This window comes from Callionymus lyra, chromosome 1 (genome assembly GCF_982586985.1).
Source record: "Callionymus lyra chromosome 1, fCalLyr1.hap1.1, whole genome shotgun sequence".
NCBI classification, from domain to species: domain Eukaryota; kingdom Metazoa; phylum Chordata; class Actinopteri; order Syngnathiformes; family Callionymidae; genus Callionymus; species Callionymus lyra.
Window position 1 is genome coordinate 7,858,833 of NC_141818.1, and position 17,747 is coordinate 7,876,579.

Here is a 17,747-nt window from a genome sequence, read left to right on the forward strand (position 1 = left end):
ATGGCACGTTGGTCACATGACAGCCTGAGCTCAACGCCAGTGACGTCACGTCAAGTTGTCCAAGCGGGATTTATTTGTGTCAGTGAGCGCGTGCGTGCGTGCGTTATTTTTTTCCACATCCATGTGCACGAGACACTACACCAACATGCCATGCATGCATGTTTTGCAACATGACGTCACCAATATTACACAGTAATGATAAGAGTTCGTGCATGGGGGGGCACGCACGCGCCGCATTAGAAGCTGCGTGCCCGCGGATGCTGCCGAGGGACGCGCTTGTCTCTCCTCCCAGCGTGAACGCGCAGGGAAGAGCGGCGGATCAAGGACGCACCGCATCATCAGGTCACCGACAACAACCGACGGAGACACACGAGCACTGACGGTCCATCCGTGTTTCGCCCTCGCCGTGTTGCGTTTGATGACGTCACGAGGTGGCGGAGGATCAACAGGACACGGACGCGCTCGGCGGTTCTGAGCCGCGAGTCGACACCACCGACGCCAGATCCTCCGTCCGGCACGCGACCCGACATTCGGGTCCGTCTGACCCGGGGCGCCGAACCGAGTCGCCGCTGCGCTCAGAGATCAACAGGAGACTTGAAGGACGAACATTGTGACGGAATCTGGAGAGTGAGCGGCTCTTTGATCTTGAGTCATCATCTTCACCTTCACCGTCCTCGACATCTTCATCCTCATCGTGTTTAACATTCATCACCATGTTTAACATTCATCACCATGTTTAAAATTCATCACCATCATCATCCTCATTGTTATCCTGTTGTCATCTTCTTCGTCATCATCGCCACCTTCATCATAATAATAGTCATCATCATCAAATTCATAACATCATCATTATCCTCCTAATCTTCTCCTACTTCATCATCATCATCATATTCACAACATCATCAAAATCTAATCCTCACCAGTTTAACCATCATCATATTATTATGATCCACATATTCATCTTTCTTCATCATCATCATCATCAATATTTTGAGAATCATCATCATCATCATCATCAACATTGTGATCATTATCATCACCATCATCATGTTTTAGATTCATCATCATCATCTTCATCTTCATCTTCATCATCATCAATATTTTGAGAATCATCATCATCATCATCATCAACATTGTGATCATTATCATCATCATCATCATCATCATCATCATATTCATCTTCATCTTCATCATCATCAATATTTTGAGAATCATCATCATCATCATCATCAACATTGTGATCATTATCATCATCATCTTCATCTTCATCTTCATCAATATTTTGAGAATCATCATCATCAACATTATCATCATTATCATCATCATCAACAATATGATCATTGTCATCATCTTCATCATTATCTTCATCTTCATCTTTATCTTCATCATCATCAATATTTTGAGAATCATCATCATCATCATCAAGATTATGATCATTATGATCATCATCATCATCATCACCATCACCATTATGATCATTATGATCATCATCATCATCATCCTCATCATCACCATTATGATCATTTTGAGAATCATCATCATCATCAACAACATTATGATGATCATCATCATCATCAACATTGTGATCTTCATCTTCATCTTAATCATCTTCAAGATTATGATCATCATCATTATCATCATCATCATCTTCATCATCATCAACATTATGATCATTATGATCATCATCAACATTATGATCATCATCATCATCATCATCATCATAATCCTCATCATCAACATTTTGATCATTATTATCGTCGTCATCATCATCTTCATCATCATCTTCATCTTCATTTTCATTTTCATTTTCATCATCATCATCATCATCATCATCAACAACATTATGATGATGATCATCATCATCAACATTGTGATCTTCATCTTCATCTTCATCATCATCAACACTATGATCATCATCGTTATCATCATCATCATCTTCATCATCATCAACATTATGATGATGATCATCATCATCATCATAATCCTCATCATCAACATTTTGATCATTATCATCGTCGTCATCATCATCTTCATCATCATCTCCATCTTCATCTTCATCATCTTCATCATCATCAACAACATTATGATGATGATCATCATCATCAACATTGTGATCATCATCATCATCATCATCTTCATCTTCATCTTCATCTTCATCTTCATCTTCATCTTCATCATCATCATCATCATCATAATCCTCATCATCAACATTTTGATAATTATCATCGTCGTCATCTTCATCTTCATCTTCATCTTCATCAACATTATGATCGTCGTCGTCATCACCATCATCTTCATCATCATCAACATTATTATCATCATCTTCATCTTCATCTTCATCTTTATCTTCATCTTCATCTTCATCATCATCTATATTTTGAGAATCATCATCATCAACATTGTGATCATTATCATCATCATCATCAACATTATGATCATTATCATCATCATCATTAATATTGTGATCATTATCATCATCATCATCATCATCATCATCATCTTCATCATCATCATCTTCATCATCATCAACATTATGATCATCATCATCTTCGTCTTCATCTTCGTCTTCATCTTCATCTTCATCTTCATCTTCATCTTCATCTTCATCTTCATTATCATCATCTTCATCTTCATCATCATCAACATTATGATAATTATCATCATCTTCAACATTATGATCATCATCATCATCCTCATCATCAACATTGTGATCATCATCATCATCATCATCATCATCTTCATCAACATTGTGATCATCATCTTCATCTTCATCTTCATCATCATCATCATCATCATTATGATCATCATCATCATCATCATCATCATCATCATCATCATATTAAGGTGTCAAACTTAAGGCTCGACAGAGTTTGTTCATTAATGTAACAGTTGAAGTTCTTCGCAGTGTTCAACCTCTGGTCAAAGGTCCTTTCATTGCTGTGACCTATAACTGTGCGCGGACTGTTGTTATTGATATCGACATTCCTACAACCGTCCAACATTCTCGTCCCTCTCTCTCGCCCTCTAGTGGAGGTGCGCGGCGTGCTGCTGGCGCTCCTTCACTGCCTGTCGGTGGCGCTGTGTGGCTGCGAGCCTCGCCTGGTGAACATCGGCGCCGTTCTGAGTCACAAGCGCTACGAGCAGGTGTTCAAGGAGGCGGTGGCCACTGCCAACGCCGTGTTCGGCCGCGACAAGTTCAAGATGAACGCCATCTCCGTCACGCACAAGCCCAACGCCATCCAGATGGCGCTGTCGGTCTGCGAGGACCTGATATCCAATCAGGTGACACACCCGCTGATCTGTGATGTCATCATAACCATGAAGGTCGTGACACGAAGGCTTTCCTCTGTCGCAGGTCTACGCCATCCTGGTCAGTCACCCCCCCCAGTCTAACGACCACCTGACGCCCACGCCGGTCTCTTACACCGCCGGCTTCTACAGGATCCCGGTGGTGGGTCTGACCACCCGGATGTCCATATACTCCGACAAGGTGAGCTCACTGCTCTGGGATCCGCCTAGGTCCGGTTCACTCTCCCGCCTCACGCTGTGCCCCCCCTGCAGAGCATCCATCTGTCCTTCCTGAGGACCGTCCCACCGTACGCCCACCAGGCCCAGGTCTGGTTTGACCTGATGAGAGAGTTCCGCTGGAACCACATCATCCTGATTGTGAGCGACGACCACGAAGGCCGAGCCGCCCAGAAGAGACTGGAGACCCTTCTGGAGGAGAGAGAGACCAAGGTGAGGCGCCTACACACACACACACACACACACACACTGGAGCTATAACACTTGTGTGTATGTGAGTGTGTGTCAGAGATTGTGGATCTAATTTTAATGAAGAGATTATCTGGAGCGAGAGATTCAGGGACCAGTGGGACATTCTACCGTCGCTTCTCTTCATCATCACCAGAGGAGGAAGTCGCATTCAACTGTCTGATCCAGTTACATCAATAGTGCTCTGTTCAACTCCTCGCCATGTTTCCCCCTCTCACTCCTCACTATGTTACACCCTCTCACTCCTCACTATGTTACACCCTCTCACTCCTCACTATGTTACACCCTCTCACTCCTCACTGTGTTACACCCTCTCACTCCTCACTATGTTACACCCTCTCACTCCTCACTATGTTTCACCCTCTCACACTTTACCATGTTTCACCCTCTCCTCACTATGTTTCATCCTCTCACTCCTCACTTTGTTTCACCCTCTCACTCCTCACCATGTTACACCCTCTCACTCCTCACTATGTTTCACCCTCTCACTCCTCACTATGTTACACCCTCTCACTCCTCACTATGTTACACCCTCTCACTCCTCACTATGTTTCACCCTCTCACTCCTCACTATGTTACACCCTCTCACTCCTCACTTTGTTTCACCCTCTCACTCCTCACCATGTTACACCCTCTCACTCCTCACTATGTTTCACCCTCTCACTCCTCACTATGTTACACCCTCTCACTCCTCACTATGTTACACCCTCTCACTCCTCACTATGTTACACCCTCTCACTCCTCACTATGTTTCACCCTCTCACACTTTACCATGTTTCACCCTCTCCTCACTATGTTTCATCCTCTCACTCCTCACTTTGTTACACCCTCTCACTCCTCACCATGTTACACCCTCTCACTCCTCACTATGTTACACCCTCTCACTCCTCACTATGTTACACCCTCTCACTCCTCACTATGTTACACCCTGTCACACTTTACCATGTTTCACCCTCTCCTCACTATGTTTCACCCTCTCACTCCTCACTTTGTTACACCCTCTCACTCCTCACCATGATTCACCTTCTCACGCCTCACTATGTTTCACCCTCTCACTCCTCACCATGTTTCACCCTCTCACTCTTTAATATGTTTCACCCTCTCTCTTCTCACCATGTTTCACCCTCTCACTCTTTACTATGTTTCACCCTCTCACTCCTCACCATGTTTCACCCTCTCACTCTTTACCATGTTTCACACTCTCACTCCTCACTATATTACACCCTCTCACTCCTCACCATGTTTCCCCCTGTCACTCTTTACCATGTTTCACCCTCTCACTCCTCACTATATTACACCCTCTCACTCCTCACCATGTTTCACCCTCTCACTCCTCACTATATTACACCCTCTCACTCCTCATCATATTTTACCCTCTCTCTTCTCACCACGTTTCAACCTCTCACTCTTTACCATGTTTCACCCTCTAACTCCTCACTATGTTCCCCCCTCTCACTCCTCATCATATTTCACCCTCTCACTCCTCATCATATTTCACCCTCTCACTCTTTACTATGTTTCACCCTCTCACTCTTTACTATGTTTCACCCTCTCACTCCTCACCATGTTTCACCCTCTCACTCTTTAATATGTTTCACCCTCTCTCTTCTCACCATGTTTCACCCTCTCACTCTTTACTATGTTTCACCCTCTCACTCCTCACCATGTTTCACCCTCTCACTCTTTACCATGTTTCACACTCTCACTCCTCACTATATTACACCCTCTCACTCCTCACCATGTTTCCCCCTGTCACTCTTTACCATGTTTCACCCTCTCACTCCTCACTATATTACACCCTCTCACTCCTCACCATGTTTCACCCTCTCACTCCTCACTATATTACACCCTCTCACTCCTCACTATGTTACACCCTCTCACTCCTCACTATGTTACACCCTCTCACTCCTCACTATGTTTCACCCTCTCACACTTTACCATGTTTCACCCTCTCCTCACTATGTTTCATCCTCTCACTCCTCACTTTGTTACACCCTCTCACTCCTCACCATGTTACACCCTCTCACTCCTCACTATGTTACACCCTCTCACTCCTCACTATGTTACACCCTCTCACTCCTCACTATGTTACACCCTGTCACACTTTACCATGTTTCACCCTCTCCTCACTATGTTTCACCCTCTCACTCCTCACTTTGTTACACCCTCTCACTCCTCACCATGATTCACCTTCTCACGCCTCACTATGTTTCACCCTCTCACTCCTCACCATGTTTCACCCTCTCACTCTTTAATATGTTTCACCCTCTCTCTTCTCACCATGTTTCACCCTCTCACTCTTTACTATGTTTCACCCTCTCACTCCTCACCATGTTTCACCCTCTCACTCTTTACCATGTTTCACACTCTCACTCCTCACTATATTACACCCTCTCACTCCTCACCATGTTTCCCCCTGTCACTCTTTACCATGTTTCACCCTCTCACTCCTCACTATATTACACCCTCTCACTCCTCACCATGTTTCACCCTCTCACTCCTCACTATATTACACCCTCTCACTCCTCATCATATTTTACCCTCTCTCTTCTCACCACGTTTCAACCTCTCACTCTTTACCATGTTTCACCCTCTAACTCCTCACTATGTTCCCCCCTCTCACTCCTCATCATATTTCACCCTCTCACTCCTCATCATATTTCACCCTCTCACTCTTTACTATGTTTCACCCTCTCACTCTTTACTATGTTTCACCCTCTCACTCCTCACCATGTTTCACCCTCTCACTCTTTAATATGTTTCACCCTCTCTCTTCTCACCATGTTTCACCCTCTCACTCTTTACTATGTTTCACCCTCTCACTCCTCACCATGTTTCACCCTCTCACTCTTTACCATGTTTCACACTCTCACTCCTCACTATATTACACCCTCTCACTCCTCACCATGTTTCCCCCTGTCACTCTTTACCATGTTTCACCCTCTCACTCCTCACTATATTACACCCTCTCACTCCTCACCATGTTTCACCCTCTCACTCCTCACTATATTACACCCTCTCACTCCTCATCATATTTTACCCTCTCTCTTCTCACCACGTTTCAACCTCTCACTCTTTACCATGTTTCACCCTCTAACTCCTCACTATGTTCCCCCCTCTCACTCCTCATCATATTTCACCCTCTCACTCCTCATCATATTTCACCCTCTCACTCTTTACTATGTTTCACCCTCTCACTCTTTACTATGTTTCACCCTCTCACTCCTCACCACGTTTCACCCTCTCACTCTTTACTATGTTGCACCCTCTCATTCTTTACTATGTTTCACCCTCTCACTCTTTACTATTTTTCACCCTCTCACTCTTTAACATGTTTCACCCTCTCACTCCTCACCATGTCCCACCCTCTCACTCCTCATCATATTTCACCCTCTCACTTCTCACCACGTTTCAACCTCTCACTCTTTACCATGTATCACCCTCTTACTCTTTACCATGTTTCACCCTCTCTCTTTGAGTTTGTGTTCATGTTTAAGTGTGTCTATGTGTGTGAGTGTGTGTGTGTGTGTGTGTCTAAATCTTTGTCTCCCTCTGGTGTCCACGTTACGTCAGACTAAAAACAGGAACTTTGAGAACAGCGACCAACACAACTATGACTTCAGGAGAACACCGAAGGTACAACAACATGCATGTAAATGATGCACGCCGCCCAACAATGAGCTCGCAGCCGTGTAGATCACCAGACCCCCTGAACCCCCCGTACCCCCACTGGCCCGGCTCCAGAGATAGACTCTTATCCTGGTCCGGTCCGCTCGCCACCATATTTCTTCTTTTGAGTTCATGATCCTACACCTGGATCCGGAGTGGAAGGAGAGACGCCCCCCCGCACCCCCTCCCCAGATAGTTGCATGCAGCCGGCGGGTATCTGGTCCAGACTGCCCGGACCCCCCCAAGTCTTTCTTTCAGTTGCATCAGCGCTCTCTAACATGCACGTCCTGGTTGTTGGAGTCTTGACAGCGTCTCCTGCATGTCCACGTGCACCACTTCAGACCCAGACTCACACCAGAGCCCGACACAGACCCGGACCGTAGACCCTCACCGAACAACCGCCTTCCCCCCCTCCCACCCGTGACTGCGAGCTTTTACTTTGATTTTATTTCTGTTCAGCGACCCCCCCACCCCCCCTGAGCTCCCATCACCCCTTCTCCCCCACCCCCTTGGGTGAGACGCATGATTGAGGGGGTCTTCATGGAGGGAGGGGGGGGAGTGACCGACAGGAGGTCTAACGTCATGTGTCCCTCGATGTTGTCCTGCTGTCTCTGTTGTCGTCTGCAGGCGGAGAAGGTCCTGCTGTTCAGCCCGGACACCAACCTGACGGCCCTGCTGCTGGAGGCCAAAGACTTGGAGGCCCGAGTCATCATCCTGTCCGCGAGGTTAGTCCCCTAGGGCCACTGAGAGGCCTGACCCAGGATTCAGAATCGGTGACGAGGGCTGGTTGTTGTTGCAGCGAGGACGAGGCGGCCGGCGTGTACCGGGCGGCTCGGCAGCTCAACATGACGGGGTCCGGATACGTGTGGCTGGTGGGGGAGCGGGAGAGCTCAGGCAAAGCCATGAACGAGGCCCCAGATGGTAGGTACCTCCCTCGGCACCCGTCTTCACGGCGCTCTGATTCCATCCAGAGATCCAGGAAGTCGCCGTGACAACGCCCTGAATCTGTCGCCATGACGATCAAAGTCGCCTAAAATAACCGAAGAGCCCAAAAAAAAGTCTCTCTGTGTGTGTGTATCTTAGTGTGTGTATGTGATAGTGTATCGGTGTGAGTGTGTATCTAAGTGTGTGTAGGTGAGGGAGTAAGTGTGTATCTTATTGTGTGTACGTGATAGTGTATCGGTGTGAGTGTGTATCTAAGTGTGTGTAGGTGAGGGAGTAAGTGTGTATCTTATTGTGTGTACGTGATAGTGTATCGGTGTGAGTGTGTATCTAAGTGTGTGTAGGTGAGAGTGTAAGTGTGTATCTTAGTGTGTGTAGGTGAGGGAGTAAGTGTGTATCTTATTGTGTGTATGTGATAGTGTATCGGTGTGAGTGTCTATCTAAGTGTGTGTAGGTGAGAGTGTGTATCTTAGTGTATGTGAGTGTGTATGTGAGGGTTTGTGTGTAAATGTGTATCTTAGTTTGCATATGTGAGGGTGTGTGTGAATATTTAAGTGTGTATCGTAGTGAGTGTGCGTGTATGTCTTAAGTGTGTTTATGTGAGTGTGTGTATGTGAGGGTTTGTGTGTAAATGTGTGAATTTGTATCTTCGTTTTCATATGTGAGGGTGTGTGTGAATATTTAAGTGTGTATCGTAGTGTGTGTGAGTGTATGTCTTAAGTTTGTTTATGTGAGGTTGTGTATTTGAATGTGTATCTTAATGTGTGTATTTGTGAATGTATTTGTTAGTTTGTATCTTAGTGTGTGTATGTGTGGGTATGTGTGAATGCGTAAGTTTGTGTCTAAGTGAATGTATATAAGTGTGTGTATGTGTGTGAGTGTGAGAGAGTATGGGTCCGTGCGGAGGAGAGTGTGTGGCTGCCTTGTTGTCGTCCAGGGTTTGTGACATCTCTAGACAGTTGTCACGGCGACCCTGACTGGGATGGAAACATGGCCGCCTGTCAGTGTGTGATGAAGGACCATCATCTTCATCACGGCGTGATTCTCCCGCTCTTCTTCTCGTTCTCAGCTTTCTTTAGGCGGTTGAATGTTTAAACACCACAACGTTTAAAGGTTCAAACCGTCTTGTTTGTAACTGTTGTTGTTTACAAATGTGTCTAACATTTTTGTGTGTTTCATCTCTAGTGTGTGTCGCCTGCTCCGCCCAATCGCTCTCGGTCTAGCTAGCCTTTCAGTCGGGATGCTAACATGCTAGCTAGTTTCAGGGATGCTAATGAGGTAGTGTTAGACGGGGTGGTTTTGAGAGACAGCTAGCGTTGCCGTGGTAACCATGACGCCTGTCGGCACGAGCACTGGTAAGATTCCGTCGCTGCTTCTTGTGTCCTGCTTGATGATTGGTCCACAGTGCAGACCACGCCCGCTCCAGAGTGATGTCATGGAAGGGGCGGGGCTAGACCGCTCAGGAGCCGTATGCCTCAAAACTACCGACAATTTGCCAAACTTTGACCTTAACCAGGTCTCAGGTTTGGTGGTCTGGCCTCCAAGGTGGTCTGTCAGACAGGGAAAAAACCCCTGCGGCACCCCCAAAAGTGTAGCAAAAGTCGCTGTTTCTGTGCGAGAACTGTTTTTCTGAACGTCATTTAGGACTAAAACACCAGGATCACTGGATATTAACTTGAATCCGACCACTGGGGACCAAACCAGAGTCAAGACCAGGCCGGCAGTGCACTCCACCCCCTGGTGGTCAAACATTAATATTACAGAATGGTACTAGCTAGTCAGCCGCTTCTGGCTGGTAGTGGGACATTTCGTGCAACTGGTGATTTTGTCGTAATTGACCCATCAGAAGAATTCGCGTCACCGCGGACGACAAAGTCTCTGCTGCCTCAGCAGACTTTCATGTCGGCTGACAGTGTTAGCGTCTCCCATCGTAACAAACACCAGCTCATCGAGGGTCGGCTAACCTGCTAACAAACTAGCTGACGCATTAGCGCGCTGGGGTTTATCTTTGTATGAGGCTTGCTAATACGTTAGCTGGTGGGCTAGCGAACAGGCTGGCGTTTGAGTGGGGATGCTAACATGCTAGTCGCTGTAATGAGGAAGCAGATATTTTTCGTCATCGTGACCGGACTCAGTTTTCCGACATGAAACAGCCGACACATGACTTTCAGCATGAAGCCTGAGTGTTTGTGTGAGTGTGTGTTTGGGGTGTGAGTGTCGGCGTGCGTGTGAGGGTTTGTGTGCCCGTGAGTGTGTGCCTGTGAGTGTGTGTATTTAACATATATATGATAATAAACACAATTGCTACTTGTAAACAGAGTCTAACAGGTGTGTGTTTGTGTGTGCACATACACATGCGTGTGTGTGTACGTGTTTGTGCACGTGTGCTTTCATGTGTGTGTGTGCACGTGTGTAGGTCTACTGGGTCTACAGCTCATCAACGGGAAGAACGAGTCGGCGCACATCAGCGACGCCGTGTCCGTGGTGGCCCAGTCGCTGCAGGAGCTGCTGGAGAAGGAGAACATCACGGAGCCTCCTCGGGGTTGTGTGGGCAACACCAACATCTGGAGGACCGGCCCGCTCTTCAAACGGTCAGTTGTGCCTGCCTGTCGGGGGGGCCCGGAATGGCGTCGCGTCAACTGTCGTCTGATTGGCCCAGAGTGTTGATGTCGTCCAAGTATCCCGAGGGACTGACGGGCCGCATCGAGTTCAACGACGATGGCGACCGAAGATTCGCCACCTACACTATCCTCAACTACCAGCAGAAGATCGGACGCATGGTCCCTGTCGGAGTCTTCAACGGGTCTCAGGTGTGACACGGACTGTCATCCACACGCATACACAATCACTTTAGCGAACCACAACACTAAACCAGCTGTGCATCCATGTGTGCGTCAGGTGGTGATGAACCCTCAGAGGAAGATCATCTGGCCCGGGGGGGAGACAGAGAAACCAGTTGGATACCAGATGTCAACGAAACTAAAGGTGCGTTTATGTCTGTCATTTATTTTTGTTTTTCTTGTTCATGTTCACCTGTTTTTCATTTTGATGTTTTTTATTGTGTAAATGTTATTGATGTTTCTGTTGTTTTCTTTTTTGTTTGTATTGTTTTTTTGTTGATTTCATTTTCCTTCGTTATTTATTTCTTTTTTGGTTCTGTTTTTGTTAATTCTGTGTTCGATTATGTTGTTTTTTATTGTTTGTTTACATGTTGTCCTGTTGTTGCTTATGTTAATGATGTTGTTGTGGATAATTATTTTTTTTATTGTTTGTGTCTATTTTGTTTTTCATTTTGACGTTTTTTCTTGTTTGTGTTCATTTTGTTGATGTTTCTGTTGTTTTTCTCGTTTTTTTTGTTGTTTTGTTGTTGATTTCATTTTCCTTGGTTATTTATTTCTTTTTTGTGTCGGTTTTTGTTTATCTTGTGTTTGATTATGTTGAATTTCTTCTTTGTTTTCATGTTTGTCCTGTTGTTGTTTATGCTAATGATGTTGTTTTGGATTTATTGTTTTTATTGTTTGCGTCTATTTTGTTGTTGATGTTGTTTTGGATTTGTTGTTTTTTCTTGTTTGTGTTCATTTTGTTGATGTTTCTGTTGTTTTTCTCGTTTTTTGTTTGTATTGTTTTGTTGTTGATTTCATTTTCCTTGGTTATTTATTTCTTGTTTGTGGCTGTTTCTGTTTATTTTGTGTTTGATTATGTCATTTTTTTTCTTGTTTGTTTTCACGTTTGTCCTGTTGTTGTTGTTGTTGTTTCTGTTGTTTTTGATCATGATTTTCTCGTTTTGTGTATTGTTGTAGTTACTTTTGTTGTTATTGTTGATGTTTACTTTATTTTTGTGTTTTTTTTATCATTCACTTTCTTTGAATAGCTTTTGATGTTATTTCTCTCATGTTGTCGCATCAGATCGTGACTATACACCAGGAGCCGTTTGTTTACGTCAAACCCACCAAGACAGACGGCACCTGTAAGGAGGAGTACACCGTCAATGGTGTGCTCATCAAGAAGGTCATCTGTACCGGACCCAACGGAACCACACCAGGTGAGGGGGTTCTCTGAAAGGTTTAGACATCACAGTCCTGTGTGTCCAAACAAAAACTTCTTCTTCAGAGTTGTGTTAAAAGAAACTTGTTCATGTCTACACCTCTCATCACACATTGTGTCACAACTTAACTTGTAAACACGTGTGTGTGCGTGTGTGTGTGTGTGTGTGTGTGCAGGTCAGCCCATCGTCCCTCAGTGTTGCTACGGCTTCTGCATCGACCTGCTGATCAAGCTGGCGATGAGCATGAACTTCACCTACGAGGTTCATCTGGTGGCCGATGGCAAGTTCGGGACTCAGGAGAGAGTGAGTGACAATTGATCAGAGAGCCCCCCCCCCCCCAACCGTGGCTAACTGCGTGTCCACGGCAGGTGAACAACAGCAACAAGAAGGAGTGGAATGGGATGATGGGGGAATTGCTGGGCGGTCTGGCCGATATGATCGTGGCCCCGCTGACCATCAACAACGAGCGCGCTCAGTACATCGAGTTCTCCAAACCCTTCAAGTACCAGGGACTCACCATCCTCGTCAAGAAGGTCTGTATAGTCAGCAGGTAGCTCTACTCTCTCGTCGGTCCTCCCTGTTCACGTGCGTTTGTTTCTGCAGGAAATTCCTCGTAGCACTCTGGATTCGTTTATGCAGCCGTTCCAGAGCACACTGTGGCTGTTAGTCGGTCTGTCGGTCCACGTGGTGGCAGTGATGCTCTACCTACTAGACCGGTTCAGGTACGCACACAAACACACACAGACACACACAAGCATGCTCACACTCCTTTGTGTGTGTCCAGCCCGTTCGGAAGGTTTAAGGTTAACAGTGAGGAGGAGGAAGAAGACGCCCTCACACTGTCCTCCGCCATGTGGTTTTCATGGGGAGTACTTCTGAACTCTGGGATAGGAGAGGGTAAGTCACGTGAAACCCGAAATACAAGTCCCATCGCATGTGACCGATGCTTGCATTGGCAGGAGCACCCCGGAGTTTTTCTGCCAGGATTTTAGGAATGGTTTGGGCGGGTTTCGCCATGATTATCGTGGCTTCGTATACCGCCAACCTGGCAGCCTTCCTGGTGCTGGACCGGCCTGAGGAGCGCATCACTGGCATCAACGACCCCAGGGTGACCACAAACCCGTACTCACAATCATACACACAAACATGCAATAGCCAGCTATGTGTTTGCCACATGTATGCTAGCTGCAGGTGTTTTATCTACAAGCCTCATAGCTACAGTTGTCTAAAGTACAGAAGTTCTAGCTATATATGTGTAGCTACAAATATGTTTGCAGAAGTTGTGCTAATTACAGTTGTTTTAAGTACATTTGTGATAGTTGTATATGAGTCTGTGTTAGCAACAGGTGTGCTAACTACAGATGTGTTTTCTTTAAGTCTGCTTGCTACAGTCGTCTTATGTACAAATGTGTTAGCTACAAATATTTTAGCTACAGTTGCGCTAGCTCCAGTTTTCTTAAGTTCAGTTGTGCTAGCTGTAGATGTCGTAGATACAAATATGTTGGCTACAGTTGTAAGTAAGTAAGTAAGTAAGTAATTTTTATTTATATAGCGCTTTTCCAGACCAGGGTCACAAAGCGCTTAAACAATCAAAACAATATTCAACAAAGTATATACTTTAAAGGTCAAGATAAAACTCTTAAGTACAAATGGGCTAACTATAGATGTGTTAGCACTAGGTATTATAGCTAAAGATGAGCTAGCTACAGATGTATTAGCTACAGGTTTACATGTTTAAGTTAGCTAGATGGTTTATTGGGACAGGTGTGCTTGATAAAGGGGTTTTAGTGACGCGTCTAATAATGCAGACAAAAGCTTTAGAGGACATTTTTGTTCGACCGCTTTAAAGCCTCATCATCAGGTATACAGGCTATACTAAGGCTTTGTCTGTATTTGTGTGATTTAGCTTCGGAATCCGTCAGACAAGTTCATCTACGCCACAGTGAAGCAGAGCTCGGTGGACATTTACTTCAGGCGACAGGTGGAACTGAGCACAATGTACCGACACATGGAGAAACACAACTACGAGAGCGCCGCTGAGGCCATCCAGGCCGTCCGAGACAAGTAGGTTCCCTGCTGACCCCCGTTGGTCGTGGCACTGCCGTCTCACCGCGGCTCCTCTCCCCGCAGCAAACTGCACGCCTTTATCTGGGACAGCGCCGTGCTGGAGTTTGAGGCGTCGCAGAAGTGCGACCTGGTCACGACTGGAGAGCTTTTCTTCCGCTCCGGATTTGGAATCGGGATGAGGAAGGACAGTCCGTGGAAACAGAACGTGTCGCTGGCCATTCTCAGGTGAGGCCCGGTTGACTGATGTCATCACGATGGTCGATCATGTGACCCGAGAGTGTATTATATGCAGCTCACACGAGAACGGCTTCATGGAGGACCTGGACAAGACATGGGTCCGATACCAAGAATGCGACTCCCGGAGCAATGCCCCGGCCACACTGACCTTCGAGAACATGGCAGGTGAGTCATGGTCATGTGAAGGATTCTGCCGACGAACGCTCCCCTTCACCCGCTTACGTGTCGCCACAGGTGTGTTCATGCTCGTTGCTGGAGGAATTGTAGCAGGAATCTTCCTCATCTTCATCGAGATCGCCTACAAACGACACAAAGACGCGCGACGGAAGCAGATGCAGCTCGCCTTCGCTGCCGTCAACGTCTGGAGGAAGAACCTGCAGGTGAGCCATAGAAGGACAAAGTACGAGTAGGTGAATAAAAGTAGGAGTAGGTACAGACATGTAGGAAGAGGTACAGACAAGTTAAGGCAGGTACAGAAAAGTAGGAAAAAGTACTTAAAGGTGGGAAAGGTAAAGAGGAGGTGGAGTTACAGAGAAGTAAGTGGAGTTTAAGAGCTCAACAAACTTAATTTGTGTTTTTGTCTCCTGCAGCCGTACCCGACTGACATCACAGGACAGTTGAACCTGTCGGATCCTTCAGTCAGCACCGTAGTCTGATCCACTGACAAACATTTACACACAGAAACATAAAGACCCCCCACACCCCCACACACACACATTTACACAAACACACAATATTTAGTCATTTGTAGCTGCTTCCAGTCAGTGAGGCTTTTATTTTGGAACAGAAATGTTTTACGGTGCTTTTACTTTGGTAGCTCTGGATGTTGGACCTTAATTTTCTCTCAACGTTGATCAGAACCTCTGGACTAGCTTACTGCTTCCTGCCTGTGGAACCAGCTGATCCTCCTCAGTGGTCTTGTCGGGTCCAGTCCTGACAAGACTGTTGAGGAGGTCACCTGAGCTTCCGGACAGGAAGCAATGCTACAACCTGATGTCATCCATCAACTGGAGGCGATCGAAAAGTTGAGGGTTCCATTCCTGGCGACAGTTCTTGTTGTCAAAAAATAACTTTGACTACCATCGCAGCATAAGACGTTTATTTTAAAGAATGTGAGCAGAGGAACATTTGACTGGCTACACTCCGTCCTCTCTGATGATGTCATGGACCACGCTGATGTCAGACCCGTCTACCTCCAAGACTGCAACGTTGGCTAATGAAAACTCTTTACTCTTGGGCTTGTCACATGACTCGGCTACGCGGCTGACGTGATACATTTAGTTACTTTTGACAAGATGTTTTTTCTGTGTGGCTAACTTCACGCTAACTCTACAGTTGTCATTGCTAGCCACACCTGTTTAAACTGCTAGTGCATCACTGCTACAATGGCACGCTTTGGTCACGTCGTTTGTGATGTTACGCTAACTCTGTCATGACACCTTGTTGCGTACAACCTTGAATGCTAACTATATCGTCTTCAGTACAAACGTATCTTGTGCCGTCAAGGTGAAACCATGTTCAGTTCCTCATTTTTAGCTTAACTCTAAGAATCCAGATACTGAGCGTGACTTTCTGAATTTAGTTTTTGTTATGTTTAGCATTACAGAAGTTCGTGCTAGTTGTTTTTAATATTAGCGTGCCATGCTATGAACTGTTTTTAAACACGCCTGCTGGCTAACAGAGCACATTTGAATCTTGGCTGTAGATAGCCACCGCGTCAGCTGTGACCACTGCCATGCCGCTAGCATAATGCTAAAGGTGCGATCAAGACTTGCGACTGAAAACCGAGATTGATATAAAAATGTCATTTTGAAATTTTTAAAAATTCATTTGAGTGGTTCCCACTCGTTAAGGTATCCATTAGATTTTGTGATGATGTTTAATTTTGTGGGTGAATGGACGATTCAAAGGTTACGATAATCTATATTCATTTGTACATAAGAGATCGACACACTGCAGCAGGGCCAGACTTTTATTTTGAAGAGTATAAAAGTCAATTTATTGTTGAAATGCTGGAAAAGTTGGCACACCGTGCTAATGTAGCTATTGTTATGTAGCATTCTTTCTCTTACATCTTCACACTGCGAACCGGCTAGCTTTACTGTAATGCTATCATCTGTGTCGATCTGCTGATGATGTTCAATCACTATGCTAACCTTCACTCATATGCTAACATGGTTCTCTACTGCCCCTGCTGTCCGAAAAGGAAATTTAACTTTGTACGAGATTTTAACTGTGATGTCACTTTTTAATGTAAATACTAAAAAACTGAAGACGTTTGTATACAACCGACGAAGATGATCATTAGGATGATGATGACGATAGTTATGATGTTATGATGAAGAAGCTGATGGTTATATGATAATGAAGATGAAGATGAAGACGATAAGATAAAGAAGATTTTAGTGAAATGATGATGCAGATTAGGTTCCTATGATGGAAGAAGGAGATAACAATGAAGATGCAGATGAAAATTGTTATAATGATTTGAGGAAGATGAAGACGATGATGATGATGAAATTGATGATGATGCAAAAAAGATTCTTATGATGGAAGAAGAAGAAGATAATAATGAAGATGCAGATGAAAATTGTTATGATGATTTGAGGAAGATGAAGACGATGATGATGATGAAATTGATGACGATGCAAATAAAGATTCTTATGATGGAAGAAGAAGAAGATGATGATGAAGATACAGATTAAATTGTTACGATGATTTGAGGAAAATGAAGACGATGATGAAGATGAAATTAATGATGATGCAAAAAAGATTATTATGATGGAAGAAGATGATGATGATAGCAATGATGCTGATAAATATTTTTATAATGATATGACAAAGATGAGTGTTATATTGTAAAGTGATGATGACCATAATATTGATACTTTAAATTATGAAGGTGATGATAATAAAAACTGTACGTTTTCAATCATCTGTAATAAACATTCTGCTCGTCGGAAGTTCTGTGTGGTTTTGGTCCATTTGCTCCATCATTGTCTTAATGGCGCGT

At 45.0% G+C, this 17,747-nt stretch overlaps 1 protein-coding gene across 2 annotated transcripts; it reads left to right on the forward strand.

The window, feature by feature from the left end:
- Positions 1–336: 336 nt before the first annotated feature.
- On the forward strand, positions 337–17,701 carry grin1b (glutamate receptor, ionotropic, N-methyl D-aspartate 1b). Of its 2 annotated transcripts, XM_087791129.1 has the most exons (21): positions 337–627; positions 3,029–3,282; positions 3,356–3,490; positions 3,562–3,738; positions 7,348–7,410; positions 8,071–8,168; positions 8,243–8,364; positions 10,802–10,976; positions 11,045–11,195; positions 11,284–11,370; positions 12,292–12,427; positions 12,606–12,733; positions 12,799–12,963; positions 13,034–13,152; positions 13,215–13,327; positions 13,390–13,538; positions 14,337–14,494; positions 14,561–14,722; positions 14,790–14,899; positions 14,969–15,114; positions 15,325–17,701. In XM_087791129.1, coding segments are annotated over exons 1-21 (2,715 nt in total). In that variant the 5' UTR covers positions 337–626; the 3' UTR covers positions 15,391–17,701. The 2 variants fall into 2 exon arrangements, with proteins under 2 accessions (XP_087647255.1, XP_087647263.1); XM_087791137.1 differs by lacking the exon at positions 7,348–7,410.
- Positions 17,702–17,747: the final 46 nt, after the last annotated feature.

Bases quoted from the DNA above. Each gene is read 5' to 3' on its own strand.
- grin1b (XM_087791129.1), top strand. The intron at 12,734-12,798 runs GTGAGTGACAAT...TGTCCACGGCAG, and splicing joins AGTTCGGGACTCAGGAGAGA to GTGAACAACAGCAACAAGAA. The intron at 14,495-14,560 runs GTAGGTTCCCTG...CTCTCCCCGCAG, and splicing joins ATCCAGGCCGTCCGAGACAA to CAAACTGCACGCCTTTATCT.